The sequence below is a fragment of the Bombus flavifrons genome, chromosome 16 (assembly GCF_040668555.2).
Source record: "Bombus flavifrons isolate JBK064 chromosome 16, iyBomFlav1_principal, whole genome shotgun sequence".
NCBI classification, from domain to species: Eukaryota; Metazoa; Arthropoda; class Insecta; order Hymenoptera; family Apidae; genus Bombus; species Bombus flavifrons.
This window is the reverse complement of record NC_138457.1, coordinates 7,858,380-7,873,913: the sequence shown is the minus strand read 5'-3', so window position 1 is coordinate 7,873,913 and position 15,534 is coordinate 7,858,380. Positions and strand designations below refer to the sequence as shown.

Below are 15,534 nucleotides of genomic sequence, written 5' to 3'. Positions count from 1 at the left end.
TTTATTAGTTACTGCAGACGCAGAAGCGTTCGGCTAAATTCGGTTGGTCGATAATCGTGTTCGGCGAGAGTCGAGGCGTTGCAAGTAGTGAATAGGTCACTGTACGGAAGTCGGTTCGGTTCGTTCAGTGGAGATTGTTCGTTCGACGAGCGATTCGTTCACTGGTCTCTCATCTATTGAACATTCCAAGGCCGGGTCTTCTTACCGCCTCTTCTTACTATATTCTGGTAAGTCTGACCTCCTGTTAACTCAAAATTGCTTGAAATAAAATAAAAACTCTCAAGATTTCTCATTAATCATTTTTTCAATATCATATTTTAATCTAAAATATCATTAAGAATCATAATTTACAAGTTCTTAGATAATCGCAAAGAAGAAATTAATTAAGCGAGCGGGAGGCAAAGTACGAGAAGTGGCCATTTTGTATTCTTTCGTCGGCCATTCATTGCTTCGTGGTTTTTACTTTTATTCCTAATAACAGAAATTAGGCGATACTCGAGTTGTGATACTAGAGTTAATTTTGACTCCTGAATCTCACATAACGATCCCATCAGGAATGTTACGTAATACTAAGCTACGTACGTCCCATCTCATGGCCAGTCATTCGTTGGTATCCACCGGGTTACATTACAGCACACCTTGGTGGCAACTCGTGGTCTTCGATTTTTCGAAACGTTCCTTGTTTCAGATACTCTCTAAAGCAGCCACACTTCAAACGTCATCATGTACGCTTGCACCAAATTCATCGCACCCATCGTCACCAGGTCGGCCGTGAGTATATTTTGTCATCCTTAGTTTGATTTCATATCACACGTTATTATATAATCTTCAATCTTAGAATTTACACCGAATTTTCAGTTGTTCGCTGGAAGTAAGAACTACATTCGGCCGCTGAGCAGCGCCGTAGTGAATCACAACCAGTCTATACAACAGAATCAGATCCAGACTCCAATCAGTGCTGTAAATATTTTTCATTGAGCATTGCATAACCTATTCCCGTTACCGGGTTATGTAAGCCGCTATATTTTCATAAGTCCAAGCTTTTTTGCTTTTTAGAGAGAAACAAAAGATTTGTGAAATAAATTTGTTCATTTTTGGTAATTCATTGACATATATCATCTGGGGCTTTGAGCTGTGTTGAATTATTCAACTGTACTGTTGCAATCTAAAGTTATGTCATGGAAAATATAAAGTTGAATTAAATTGGGATTTATTATGAATAGAATTATTTAATTGATTGAAATAAGGAATTTAAGGGATGTAGGATATAACTAGAAATAATTATCTTTTAGCAAATGAATCTTTTCAGTTATGGATTACTTCAATAATTTTTTTTTTTAGTTTCAGTTGATATCATGAAAAGACTTGAAGCAATAAATGATTTTAATGATATATTCTTTGTCAATAGAATTAAATTTGATAACCTGGAATTGTGAATAAGATACTAATATTTTCATGGTTTTCTTGAAAACAAAATTGAGTGTTGTGTATTAAAGAAAACAAAATATGTTTTTTAATTCTAAATGATAAACCAAATTTACTTTATTGCATCAAGATATTGATTACACATGCAAAATCAATGAACATAAAGATTATGTAAGACATGTTATTTTAGAGGTAAAAGTAGATCAACTTTATGTAATATATGTACCACTATAGTAGAAATTATTGCTGGACATGACATTCTTTAGATTAAATTTAAACTTTCTTGACCTTGTAAGACTTTCAAATACTTAAAATGTTGTTCTCTTTTTAATTTTACAGAATTTTTTCTTTAATTACTTGAATGATTATTTTATAGTCTCCACTGGCGCAGTCCTCGATTGTGCGTAGTTTCCAGACATCCGCAATCAGCCGTGATATCGATTCTGCTGCAAAATTCATTGGTGCTGGTGCCGCCACCGTGGGAGTCGCTGGATCAGGTGCGTATATCCTTTATCTTCGTCAATTACAAAAATTCTAATCCATTATGATTCCTTATTTAACATTCACATTTCTCATTAGAAAAAGTCCCAAATTTCTATTCCAGGAATTGGTGTTGGTTTGATTTTTGGATCCCTCATAATCGGTTATGCCCGAAATCCATCCTTAAAGCAGCAAGTTTTCAATTATGCTATCCTTGGCTTTGCTTTATCAGAAGCAATGGGCCTCTTTTGCTTGATGATAGCATTCCTTATATTATTTGCCTTTTGATCCCAATTCCTCCACACAGTAGTAAAGTTATATTACAAGTTTCATTCCTTTGACTAATCATAAAACAAAGACTTAAATGTACTGTTACTGATTTCAGGTGCAGGAATTGGTTCAGTGTTTGGTTCTTTGATCGTTGGTTATGCCAGGAATCCCTCTCTCAAACAGCAGTTGTTCTCATATGCCATCCTGGGCTTTGCCCTGTCTGAGGCCATGGGTCTCTTCTGTCTTATGATGGCTTTCTTGCTCTTGTTCGCGTTCTAAGTCACCAAAATCGCATAAAAACACAATACTACTAGTTTTAGTGCGTCACTGCCAAAGCAGCATCCTTTGATTCCTGCAAGGGAAGCAGCGGTAGTTGCATTTGGTGTACGGGATGCCATGAAATCATTAGAGATGCTCGATTATCCGGTTCGACGGGGTATGCGACGGTACGACAATGAACTGAAAAAAATGGCGGCTGTATACGTATATTTGGATCATCGATCGGACCGTCCTCCACCCCTCCAGGGCCTTTCGAACTGATTTGTAATCATTTCATGGTCTACTGTAATATCATTGTAGCGTAAAAACTTCACATTACTACAATAACATATTTCAGTGTAATAAGAAACGACTAAGAACGTTACATAAAAGTTTATTAAAGAATGGAAAACAGAAAAAATACGACAGCCCTGCCTGCAAGATTATGATACGCATATATCCATCACTTTTAATGTTATCAAATATTAAACATAATACATTTTTGTTACCCTGAAAATTGTTCATCATTGTTGTGCCATCGCGTGCGCACGTTATTGAAGGTAACTGGACGAAGAAAACTGTACAGTGATATTGAATAAACACTTGTCGTGACATTATTGAATCTATGAACGATTCTGTTTAAACCTCATCCTTAGATTCTAATCATAATTAGAGTAAAGAGATAATTACTCTCTCTTTGGTAGAAATTCATTCTGAAGATCAGAGTTTTATTAAATTATGCAATGGCTGGCAGTATGAATATTACTCTAGATTAATTCTATAAAAATGATTAATATTGGCAGAATTAAGTAATCAAATCTATTGTTGAAATAGAAAATAAATAATTCAAAGAAAATATTTTAAAATAAATGTTACACCGTTCGATTTAAAAATTAGACTGATATTATTCAGTTTTTATACATAGTTTTATCACGATATTGTACAATACAGTAAAAAATTGCATTTAGTTGGTAGTGCCGAAACCTAAAGGTTCTGCGTTGTTGTGTGGTAACATGTTCAACTGGTCCAAAAGGTTTTCCCTCTCTCGAAGACACGACCACGCTTTCTCCTGTTCTTTTTTTGTTAAGGGTACTTTTCTTTGTTTCGCTAGTATAAGTTTCTTGTAGTGTTCTATCACTTCGTTATCCGCTGTACTAATTTTCCTCTTCAACGCTTGCCGTTTGCTTTCCTCCTGAGCTAAACTCAACAGCCTTTTTAACTGTGTTACATTATGATTGGAAAGAGCAGTAAGCTCCTGTTGACACCGTTTTATCTCAGTCAAAATTTCGTCGTCCTCTTGACTCTTCTTTTGTGCATCTGGTTCTAAAATTCCTTGCTCTACAAGTTCTTTGTGCATCCTTAATTCTAAATTAATAGAGTTCTGAATAGTAAGATCTCTTAAAACCGGAGGATCACTGTCCCTAAAGAGTTTGTTATCTGTGTTATTATTTGCAACATATACATTTTCTTCAAGCAAGGCAGAGACTAATCTCTGAGTTAGAGGTCCTGCTATACTGTGTGCCTTTTTGTCATTTTTTCCAACTAACAGAGACACATCCGAGCGATTTTTTTTTTTATCTCTAGTTGGATTACCTGCATCTTCTTCTTGCAACAAATCATTATGTGCCCAGATTAAACTGTAATGACGACCTAATGGGGGGACTTTTTTAAAGTCACTAATGTCACTGTGCGTGCAAATTAATTCTTCTAGTAATTTAATATCATCAGACATAATATCTGTGCAATATGGATCGACAGATGCCCAGAATTTATTAGGAGTATCATTTTTTGGTAAGAGCAACTTTGGTGATTCAGATTTGGAACCTTCAATTCTTGAAATTTCATGAACATTTGGAATGACTTGAGAGTTTGAGCTGGTAACAGCTTTTTGCTTGAACAGTTTTGCAGGTAGAGGAGACTGTGTTTTAACATTAAGTTCTTTAGGTTTGAACTTTTCTTCTCTGACCTTTTTATCCAGAAGAGAAAGGCCTTTCCCACTTTTGGACCTTTTGTCTCTGCGTTCCTCTACTGAAGACAAATTGGCTATCTCCTCTTGAAGCATGCGGTGTCGCACCACTACAGAGGAGAGAAGCATTTCTAGTTCTAACTGCAGTGTATCAAGATCCTCCATTCCTACACCTTCTTCCACACTGCGTTGCAGGATGCTACTATACCTTGGAAGAAGGCGGCTATTGTCAGCAATTTTTAAAATAGATAAAGGCTTTGTGGCCTCTGTATTCTCCAAAGTCGTATCCGAGTTAAGGGCAGAAGACTGTACAGTCTTCCCACTTTCTCGCACTTTGACGACCGCCTTTTTGGAACTTTGTTTTCCTTTTCCAGACATGGTTACAATTTTAATTTTGCACAGGTGCCTTCAAAAGATTCCGTCTATTATTTCACTAGGAGATACTCATCTTTGTAAGGCTTGGTTGTTGTGTTGACTAACTCTATCTACCTTTCTTGTAAGCATAAACTTCTTCATTCAAATGAATTTTCAGTTCAACACATAGTAGACGTTTTTGTACTTTGCATAAAAGATTTTATCTCCTTTCAGTTTAAACTTTTCAATTTTCAATCGTTATACACATACAATTCTGAAGTGTCATAAGCTATTAGGTTATGTTAACATCCACAAGTTGTACGCGCAATGAACGCTCCGATCAGCTGGTAGGCTAATGCATGAAATATGCAGTCAACGTCACCTAATTGTAACTCATAAGACGTTAGTGATCTTACCCTCGATAATTTATTAAAGAAAATAATTTTTCGTTTTATGTTCAAGAAACTGATACGAGAATAGTTAATCGAATCGCTAAACGATCCTTCCCTATTAAACAGCAGCACTATCTCAACTGTTCTATTTACATGTACCTAAAGCGTGTTTTTGTACAGCATCAACTGACCGAAATTTTCCCTTGATAACTGACCATTGTTATTCCCACCACTTTAATGGTACTTTAGTAGTGTCAATTCATTTAGATTGGTTGACATTAATTATTTGATTTAATGATCAATAACTTAATCTTGAATTTAATAGAATTTAAATAAATTTATTAAACTGTTGTGTAACATGTTTTTAATATAATTTTTACGATGTTACGAAATTATTTATATGATAATTGTCAATTAACATGATAATATATTCGTTTTAATCTGTAATAAATTTATTATCCATGTTTTTAAGAATTACTCATCATGGGTAATAGGTCGTTATATAAATAATGAAAAAAGTAGAGAGTAGTGTGTAGTAAGGAAAATCAAAAATGGCTGAAAAAGGAGCTCATTTAACTGGAACAGCATTTATAAAACCTTCTATTTTTGAAATTATAGCACAGGAATCATTATCGTCCATTGTGGAACCTTCTTTTAAAAAATTTCTATCGGTAGGTTAGGTTGACTGATCTTCAAAAATAGAATTTAATATAATTTCAATTATAATTAAGTGTTTCATTTTTATGTTATTAATAAAAAGTACTCTACATTTTTGTGAAATTAAAATCGATAATAAACTATCATGTTCTGATTGCATTAATAGTTAACATTCTTAAGTTTTTTTAAATTAACAAACCGGAAGTCCGAAATTTAAATTTGAAAATAAAATTAATTTCATTAAATATATTATATAATTATTTAATAATTTATTGAATAATATATTATTATTTAATATATAATAATCTACTTCCTCGCAATAAAAGATTAATTTTTTAAATGCTTTTATAAAATTTTAGTTTCTCATATCATTCAATATTGAAAGATACAGTCATCTTCTTAGATGGACAGATGAAGGCTATTTAATTTTCAATACAATTCTTCAATGGTATTACTTGAATAAATATTGTAAGTGACTCATTTTTATTAATATCTATACAAGTTTGAAGTTTTCACAAATATTTATTTGTAAAAGATCTATATATTCCAGCTGCTTCATTTTCTGAAACATTTTATGGTTTAAAACGTATAACTGTAGTAGATTCGAAAATTAAAAGCAAGTTATCAAACAAGCAAAAACATCTTTCTTTGATACTAACAGTTGTATTTCCTTATATAAAAAATAAACTATCTCAGTTAAGTCAAAGATATAAACTCGAAGAATTAGATGGATGTGCTCCAAAATCGGTATTTATTAACATATTTAATTTTAATTTATATTTATTTTTTCAAATAATTCTTAAACTTACTTTTCATTGCAGAAATGGAAAGAATTGTATCGTAATTGCATTATCAAAGGAAACGCGATAATTTTTATGATATATGAATTTATGGTACTGTATAATTATATAGTTTATATTTCTGGAAAATCTGCATATACTTCCCCGCTTTTGAAGCTGTTATCTATTACTTTAACATATGCAGAACCAGAACCAATAATTAGTATTTCTGATCTATTAAGAAAGATTAGAAACAATTCCTTTGGCCTTAGTGATGGGGTAGATATATTTCAAAGAATGGTGACTACATCTTTTGAATTTGGAGCATTTTTCCTTCAGTTTGTATCATGGTGGACTCAAGAACATTATTCAACTAACTTACTGTCATTACCCATTCCACCACCTCCTAAGGCAAGAATATAATAATTAATAATTGTAACTATGTACTAAAGTTCTTTCTCTGTGTAATCTGCAATTATACGTAAAATATTTTTTTTATTTATTTCAGATTCCAGAAATAGCAAAGCAGTACAAAGGCATATGTCCAATCTGTCATAAAGCACTCAGAATACATACAGTACTTTCAGTATCTGGGTATGTGTAAATATTATAAAAGTAAGAAGTTCCAATTTAGATTGTAATTCATAAATATTTCATTTCACAGTTACGCATTCTGCTATCAATGCATTCTTCCTGTGATACGCACAGACAGAAAGTGTCCAGTAACAAACTATCCTGCCAAAGAAGATGACTTAATACGTTTGTATTTAGGCTAAGTAATAATGTGCATATTTTATCAGAAAAATTGTATATGTAAATAAAAGATTGTTATTTCTCAAATTCCTTGCACTATCATTATTATATAGGACAAAATCACCTTCAATACGAACGTAATGAAAATATTTATGCATTCATTGTATTGTAACATAACTTTCAATGTCAACGAGAGTTTCATGAAAATAAAAGTTCCCTGGCATGGAATAAACTAATTGAATAATTGCAATTGTGAATAACATTTACAGGTACATTCCTCTATATTGTAGAAAAAATACTGATTTCAGCTGAAGGTTTTAATTAGCATCCAATACACTCGCGTACTTGAATCACAGACAACGGCGCCGGAAGTTCCAGTCATCGGTTTCGATTGAACACTCGCACCAGACTTTTGGTAAAACATCTTAAAGAATGTAATATATTTCAATACTGAATATTCGACACTCTATATAGAATCTAAGAATAAAAATGATTCGCAAAATATAAGAACATTATCTAAGAGGTAATATAATAAGTATTTACCTTTCCTGTACTTCCATATTACCAAGTAATCAGTGTTCGAGTATTGTTCACTTATTAATAATGTATAAGGCACCCTTACGATTGTAGATGTCAATTTAGAAGTTTTCTAATCCAAAAAATTTTTCTTACTTTATCTTATTGAATATTATCAACTTACAATTTGGAGTAATTATGAAAAATTATGGCACACACTTCGTAGAGAAATTTATGAAAGTGATGAAACATTAATTTCAAGTATATATATACACAAAACATTAAAATATTACCCATTTTTGTAATTCTATATATCTGCTTATAAAAATTTAATCTATGTATACTTTATACCAAGGAATAATAAAGGAAGTTTTGAGTTGAGGAAATAGGATTATGCAATATATACGTTACTTCATATAAAAATTAAAATCTTTTCTCGTTCAGAAAGTATTATATACATTTGTCTCTATATTATAATCGATGGATATATTACATTTTAGAATGCTTGGAAAGCCCTACTTAATTAAGTAGAATACTTGAACACTGACTTTCTTACTACATTGATAGGAACATTTTTTTTTCGAAGGCCACGATTAATAATGCATAGAAGTTCTAACGCTCTAGTCTAATCAAACTAACCATATAGCAATTATGTTAGTTACGTTTCATGGCATAAAAATTAATAACAATGATTTGCACTTACATATAGATTATCTAAAAAAGAGACGAGAATATCGCTATATATACTCATACACTGATCAAATTTTATGTTAACTCTTTTATATATACAAATCTTAAAACCTTAATTATACATTATTATCTCAAAATATTTTATGTTGATATAAACAGTTCCTCACGTATTTGCAATTATAAAAAGCTTCTACTTTCCTTATGTAAAAAGTACATAAAGAATATCCTCTCCATTTTGTTAAAATAAGCTTATACTGATGTATGAGTATACATGTTATTTTTTTTTGTATCATTATCAGACTTTTAAAATTATGATTAATATTCCATTGGAATTTTTCGTTTACTTTCGTAATTTCATTAAGAATCACATTTTTTGTTCGCAGCAGTTGCGTTTTATAACTGTTCGAATTAAGTAGATTTTCTATTGTTTCTTTTTGTACCTTTACCAATGAAGAATCTGGCCGCCAGTTAGTTCACTTTCTCAAGTTGTTTGACTAGACTGCAGCTTTAATACAGTTTTCTCTGTCTTCGATAAGCTCCTTTACCAATCATGCGATGCACGATGCAAATTTTATAGGCACATTCAATCACTTCACGTTAAAGAGTATTAACATAGTAACAATAATAGTACCTAAGCATGTATTATGATAATACTAGCTTATAACTGAAACGTATTAAAATTGAATTAAAATTCATTCCAATTCTATTAAAATTTAACAAAATATTAAGAAATACATGCTTTCTGAATGCTGAAGTTTAAAAAAGGGAGCAGTATTTTGAAATTATTGCAGCTTTAAAAAAAATATACGACTTCAAAAATCGCTTATTTCTACACAATCATTAATATCTAGTAATTCTACTAATAATTTTGATTTTTGTGTATGTACTTCATGCAAAATTCTACTAATCGACTTACTAAATTATTAGAAACTGTACGTTAACACGACAAAATAGGTAAAGATACATAGGGGATAGAAACAAATATAAGTTCAAGCAAGAGGGACAATTTTACTGCGCCTTAAGTATGATTTACTAATTATATTGATATTGTTAATATTAGAGGGTAAATCAAACTGCTACAACAGAAAGCGTACGTTTCAGTATTCTAGAACGTATACATACGTACGTGTCTGAGATTCAAAAATTTCATACCCAATCGCATATTCGTTTCATCTCCTCTCCATAAAGCGTCCGTTCAATTTTTCAACCTCTTAAGAACACATCAACTACAATTCTTCGAAGAACGCAACTCTGGCCTTGGTGGACCCAGACTTCACTTTCTTTAACGTACTATACTTATTCTCACCGAGTCGCACTTGTTCTTCATGTAATTGATCTAACTCGCACTGTTTCTCTCCGACCTTCATAACTTCTATCTCTGTACGCAATTCTCTAAGTTGCTCTTGCAAGTGTTTGCTCTTTTCCCAGTAATCGACTCTTTCTTTCTCTATCTCCAGGGAAAGCTGATCGACGTCTCCATCGGCAATTAGATCATATGAAGTTAGGTCAGCTGGCAGAGGTTCAGTATCCAATTGCAGTGTCTGAAGATCCGCTTGCAAATCTGACGGAAGTACTTGTGTCGATGGGAACAGATTTGGCACAGGCTATGAAAATATTAAGAGAAATATTAATTTTAATTATATGAATGAAATAAAGCTATATTTCATTCTAACTTTATAAATTATATTTAATTATTAGACTGCTGATTTTTATGCATTTATGAAGAATTTAAGAGGTACAAAAATGCACAGGATGAACATAATATATAAAAATATATAAAAATGTCCAAAATACAGTACTTCTTATAATATCTAGTAAATAAAGTAATTATCTACCTAGGTTTCATTTCTTAACTTATATTCATAAAAATATAAATTTGCATAAAGATCCATAGTCTATTAATTATTCCTACGATTTGGATGCATACAGCTATAGTAGCAGTGTAAGCGTTTCTGCTGAGGAATTCCAACAGTTTTTCCTTTGCTTCCTTTTCAGCAATTCGTGCACGCAGCAGTTCATCTTTTAATTTTTCTGCTTCTGCTGCTCTTCGCTCTGATTCTTGTACCAGCCTTTCTGTAAGCAACTCTGCTTCCCTGGTCTTTCGTTCTAAGTGAACCTTTTCCTCTTCTGTCTTCATATTATTCAATCGTATACGTGTAATCTCCTGTTCTGCCTCTGAAGCCTTCTGACTTAATAGCATGGCCTCCTCTTCAGCCACGCGACTTTTCTCTGCTAGTAGATCTGCAGTTTCTTCAGACCTTCTCTATAATAATACGAAATTTTTTAAAGATAATTTTTAGGTATTACGGTAATACAAAGTTACTTATGTTGTCTTACAAGTGCTTCGTTTGCTAGACGAATTTCTTCCTGATATTGCAGAAGACGTTGCTCCATAGCAGCCTTTTCCCTTTCTGCTGCTTCTCTGAGTTGTTTTTCTCGTGCCAGTTTATTTCTCTCGATTTGTCTCCTAACAAAATAATATTATTACAGAGTAAAAGTTATACATTGTTTAAAAAATAATAAGCTAATATAGTAATATAATATAGTAGTAATTACTTATCCATTAAAAAATACCTTTAGAAAGTATTTACATGATTCCTTTGAAGATGTTCCACTTTTAAGTGTTTAAATAAATATACTAACCTTTTTAAACATCTATTTAATAATTTCTCAGTTCCTATAAAATAATATAAAACAACAAAAAGAAAAGAGAAATAGAGGTTAATTAGGATACTGTTATAGTGAAATATACATAAACTTTTCATGCATACAATTATTAGATACATCTTTTATAATTCATCAAAAAAATATCTTAAACTTATTTTTTCATTTTTAGTTAACAAAACATTCGAGTTCACAAGCTGCAGTCAAATTATAAGAATTTAATTTATAATAGAAAGAATATCATATATATTTAACATTGCATTAAAGTTGTATTAAAAAGCAATGAAAATTTAAGCAACATTTCGCGAAATATATATGTGTGAAAACGTACCTCGACTTCTCCTCTTTGGCCTGCGCTTTCATCTGTTGCACCTCCATAGAATCAGGTTTGCGTCTCCTCATAAACAGATCGTGGTTGCCAATACACAGGTCCAGGATCTTAACAAATAATATGTGAGCAGCTTTGTCATTGTTTTGTTCGTCGAATCCTAAAGCTATCAAACCCTTCACCCAGCTGCCAACATCTGACTGTTTTTTTACCAGTTTATTCATCCGAACTTTCTGCGAGAAGAACACGAAGTTCGGCGACGTTTTCTCCACCGGCTTTATTACGAACTTCTTGTCATCAAAACTGATGTGTCGTATCTCCGACCACGTGAATGTTGTTTTCGGTGCCAGCTTGTTCTCCTTCTCGTAAATGTTTAGTCCCAAGGCCGTGACTCCCAACCAAAGGTCAGTTTCTTTTTTATTCTAATAATTTATATCGCTGAATAAAAATACTTTTACAATAAAAATTTTATTTTATCTACAAAATGTTATTGCACTTACACTAATAGGGAAATAATTTACGCCATACATATCAAGATCTTGAGCAATTTTTAGATATTCCATTTCTGCTTCATCTCTTGACATTCCACGATGATCAGCATACCAAATTTTTATTCTATCTTCCCACATTTCAGGCGTCATCTGATACTGATCGATAACTCTCTGTGGCAACAAATCCTCGCTAGCGAGCATTCCTGGACGGTATGATACTTCATCATAGTCTCCATACTATAACGTTTAAGGTCACAGATTAGTACAAATAAAAATGTTTATTTTAAGAAGATAACTGAAGGTACAATCACCTTCGCTTGAACTGCATAAGAAGCTAACAGAACAGATGCCTCTGGTGGACAATAAATATCCATTGAAAGGATGGCCTGCTTCACTTGCAGGAAGAACAAGTGTTGTGTTACTTCTTGCACCAATTCTTCAGCAACATCCTCGGGATAGAACTTTGCCAGAAACATAAAAGGTGTCGTAGGTTGCTGAGAAATACACTGATCTTGTACTAAAATATAAGTTCATCAAAGCATTAATAAAGTATGATTTATGAAACAAAATAGCCTATGATCAATGGATTTAATAATCTACCTTTTTTGTCCAATTTTAACCAAGATATAAATCCTTTAGCATCTTCATACTGGAGTCCAAAATACCACGTTTCTCTTAATCCTATTGTACGACAGACCAAATCGAACAGATCTCTTCCCGTTGATCTCCACTGTAATGTAAATAGTCTAAAGTAGCTGTTTGCATGATATTTGACAGTAACAAAGTAACCAAGTAATTTAAGTAGAAACTAACCTCCAAACTGAATTCGAGTTCAGCGTCCAGGGTACAGACTTTAACGGGAAAAGATTTTCCAGACTTTTTCCTTCGAAATGGTGGCATTTTACTCCTCATTATGTTCACTCAACATCACGAAAGAAGAAGGATAATCAATATCGCAAAAAAAATGGAAGAAAAAAAGAACGAAAGCACCTAAGATTATTCTGCGGGGTTTTGCTCGGCTTTAACCGTTTCTCATATTGTTCAAAATAATCCAGAAAAAATATGAATGATAGATAACCTTACCTACGCATTCGCAACATATTGACGAAATACATTGAAACACGTAATAACGATTCGATCCACTCGAATTCCCGTGGAACAGCGTAACGATCTCTCGAACCGTGGATTTCCTTGTTAAATCACATTCCGTTGGCCTTTTTTCCAAACTTTATTTTCGGAGAGAAAAAGAAACAGCAGCAGAATTGATAGCGATACATAAACTAATCCTCTCCGCCTTTTGAAACAGTTTATTCCACCAATTTTAGCCAATTCGAGTAACTTCGCTCGAGACAGTGACTATACTAACAGTCTACATAATCTAACATTTTGTTTTTCGGTAGTTTGAAATCTGCAACATCAATTGATCGATATCGCGGTTTTATTTTAGTTCTTTATCAATATAATTTATTTGGAATAATATTTTTAAGGACGATGTTAGAAAAGGGAATAGAATAGTATAAATTTGATATAATTTTTCTCTTTTTGAAGAGATCTACACTATCGGTAATGTTGAAATTTCGGTGGCTAAAGTCGAACTGCCATAAAGTTAATAATCGATAATGATAACAGTCGATTATGAATTAAAAATTTCATTATATTTTATATTGATAATAATAGTAATTTGTTATTTACTTTCATTATTTTATTAGCGATTTATTTGAATTGATTAGTCTAATAATGCTCAGAAGAATAGTAATTTCTGTAGGGATCTGCATTACCAATAAGGTAAGATACAGGATACGTTAAGCAGCAATATAAAGAGGGAAAAAGAGGGAAAAAGAGGGAAAAAGAATGTATATTTAGATCGTTAAGGATGATACTTCACAATTTTAAAAGCTATGAATTAGTGAACACGAATATAAACTCTGAAATCTGCAATTTTTAATTACCTAAAATCAAACAATTGTAGTTAAGCATACTTTACTGATGTACTATAAGTATCACAAAAGTAATGTATTACAAAACTATAGTTCGATTTATAAAATATGTTAATGATGAGTACCGATCAAATTTGGAAATCGATTCTAGTTCTAGGAGTACCAATTAATATACATGCAACAGATATTAGCATAATAATGCCAGATCTAGTTCTGTGTTAATCTTACCTCCTAATAGTACATTTTACTGTTATAACTGGTATACAAAAAATTCGTTATGTAATTTTTCAAACATCGAACCGGGGAAAGATCAAATTATAACATTTTATTATTCCCTCTCTTAGAATCCTATTCTCTCTATTCTCTTTTTGTATTATAGGTTTCGTAAAGATGTTGAAAGTGTATATTGACGATGGATGCTACTGAATGCAGTTTTTGTTTGTTTTAATGAGACGAATAGGAATACACACGAACTAGTGAAAGGTAGTCGAAAGTAAGCAGTGGAATCGAATAACTAAGGCAACACTATTTATTGCCTACTCAGTGATAAACTGTAGAAAAAGGTATCATACGTCGTTGGGCGAAACTGTTAAAAAAAAAATAATTTATTCCTGCTCGGTTCCCTTGCAAGATATGCTTCGTTAATGTAGTCCAATCATTTAATATGATTATTATGTTTACTTTCAGTTAGGATTAGATACAAATTGTACATATATTAGTACATTCTATAGAAAGGTTATTTTTATGGAAATAAAATGTTACAAAATTTCATTGCTAGGTTATGTATATAAAATATATGTTGATAGGGTCTTTTATTCGTAAATTCAGCTACTTTTATTACGAAATATTTCATTTCTAGCTAGTATAATTTAACAGTTAGTATAATTACTAACTATTATATACTAGTAATTATAATGTAATTTATATTACTATAATTGATATAGAATTTACAAATACATTTATTATACTTTGAAGCATTATAAATGTTTTCAAAGAGTTTCCAAATTTTTTCATTTAATAATTTGTTATTTTATTTTCAGAATATTTTCATACGAATAATGTAGTGAGTTCGGTGCAACGAGAGAATGGTAAACTTTCCGTTTCTTCTGTGTGTTTTTAACGCTTGGTCAAGAACTCGGCTATTAATTGCAATCATAACTGGTAGAAGAAGAAAGGAAAACTGCAGAATCACGAGGAATTTGCTGGTTCCATCAATGTCACTTTCTCGACCTTTCATTCGATAATTTTTCCTCCCTCCACGGCATTTCGCGCGCGAATCGCCAACAAAATTAAATATAGTTACATATGAGACATTTCTACTTCTGACGGTAGTCTTGTAAAGCAGTCGCATACCATCATCTGCATAACGATATTTCCAGTGACTATACGGTATGTAATCATATTTTATTTGACCGTATTTAACAAGTAGATTACAAATGTTTAAATTTGTTCCTGTGCTTTCTTGTGAATCATTTATCCCATATATTAAGCATGTCCTACTACTTTATCCCGCCTGTTTTTCACATAAACAAATATCATTTCTAGAAGATAACTTGAACAGTTGCTGCTTTTTC

The 15,534-nt window shown here is 32.0% G+C and overlaps 4 protein-coding genes and 1 long non-coding RNA gene across 8 annotated transcripts; 3 read left to right on the top strand and 2 right to left on the bottom strand.

Annotated features, from left to right (window-relative positions):
• The first annotated feature begins 52 nt into the window (after window positions 1-52).
• ATPsynC (ATP synthase, subunit C) lies at window positions 53-3,052 on the top strand. The gene is made up of 5 exons (XM_069130289.1): window positions 53-227; window positions 689-771; window positions 859-960; window positions 1,802-1,922; window positions 2,291-3,052. Exons 2-5 carry the CDS (start codon window positions 724-726, stop codon window positions 2,452-2,454), a joined length of 435 nt encoding a protein of 144 aa, XP_068986390.1. The 5' UTR covers window positions 53-227; window positions 689-723; the 3' UTR covers window positions 2,455-3,052.
• A 261-nt stretch (window positions 3,053-3,313) lies between these two features.
• Window positions 3,314-5,412, bottom strand: Ada3 (transcriptional adaptor 3). Its single transcript, XM_069130286.1, has one exon. The coding sequence runs from the start codon at window positions 4,775-4,777 to the stop codon at window positions 3,398-3,400; it is 1,380 nt and encodes a 459-aa protein (XP_068986387.1). The 5' UTR covers window positions 4,778-5,412; the 3' UTR covers window positions 3,314-3,397.
• A 110-nt stretch (window positions 5,413-5,522) lies between these two features.
• On the top strand, window positions 5,523-7,386 carry Pex12 (peroxisomal biogenesis factor 12). Its single transcript, XM_069130288.1, has 6 exons — window positions 5,523-5,816; window positions 6,162-6,270; window positions 6,353-6,549; window positions 6,624-6,992; window positions 7,090-7,175; window positions 7,246-7,386. The coding sequence occupies exons 1-6, from the start codon at window positions 5,697-5,699 to the stop codon at window positions 7,355-7,357; spliced, it is 993 nt and encodes a 330-aa protein (XP_068986389.1). The 5' UTR covers window positions 5,523-5,696; the 3' UTR covers window positions 7,358-7,386.
• Window positions 7,047-13,405, bottom strand: Mer (ezrin/radixin/moesin family protein merlin). Of its 4 annotated transcripts, none has more exons than XM_069130285.1 (10): window positions 13,107-13,403; window positions 12,837-12,943; window positions 12,624-12,753; window positions 12,335-12,540; window positions 12,033-12,260; window positions 11,745-11,954; window positions 11,536-11,642; window positions 10,878-11,007; window positions 10,468-10,803; window positions 7,047-10,144 (listed from the first exon to the last, which is right to left on the bottom strand). In XM_069130285.1, exons 2-10 carry the CDS (start codon window positions 12,933-12,935, stop codon window positions 9,767-9,769), a joined length of 1,824 nt encoding a protein of 607 aa, XP_068986386.1. In that variant the 5' UTR covers window positions 12,936-12,943; window positions 13,107-13,403; the 3' UTR covers window positions 7,047-9,766. The 4 variants fall into 4 exon arrangements, with proteins under 4 accessions (XP_068986386.1, XP_068986385.1, XP_068986383.1 ...); XM_069130284.1 differs by having other exon boundaries at window positions 12,837-12,906; XM_069130282.1 differs by having other exon boundaries at window positions 11,536-11,954; window positions 13,107-13,405.
• Window positions 13,406-13,782: 377 nt separating this feature from the next.
• LOC138188481 (uncharacterized) lies at window positions 13,783-15,343 on the top strand. Its single transcript, XR_011175514.1, has 3 exons — window positions 13,783-13,808; window positions 14,340-14,523; window positions 15,001-15,343. It is a non-coding gene; the product is annotated as an uncharacterized LOC138188481 (long non-coding RNA).
• The last annotated feature ends 191 nt before the right edge of the window (window positions 15,344-15,534 follow it).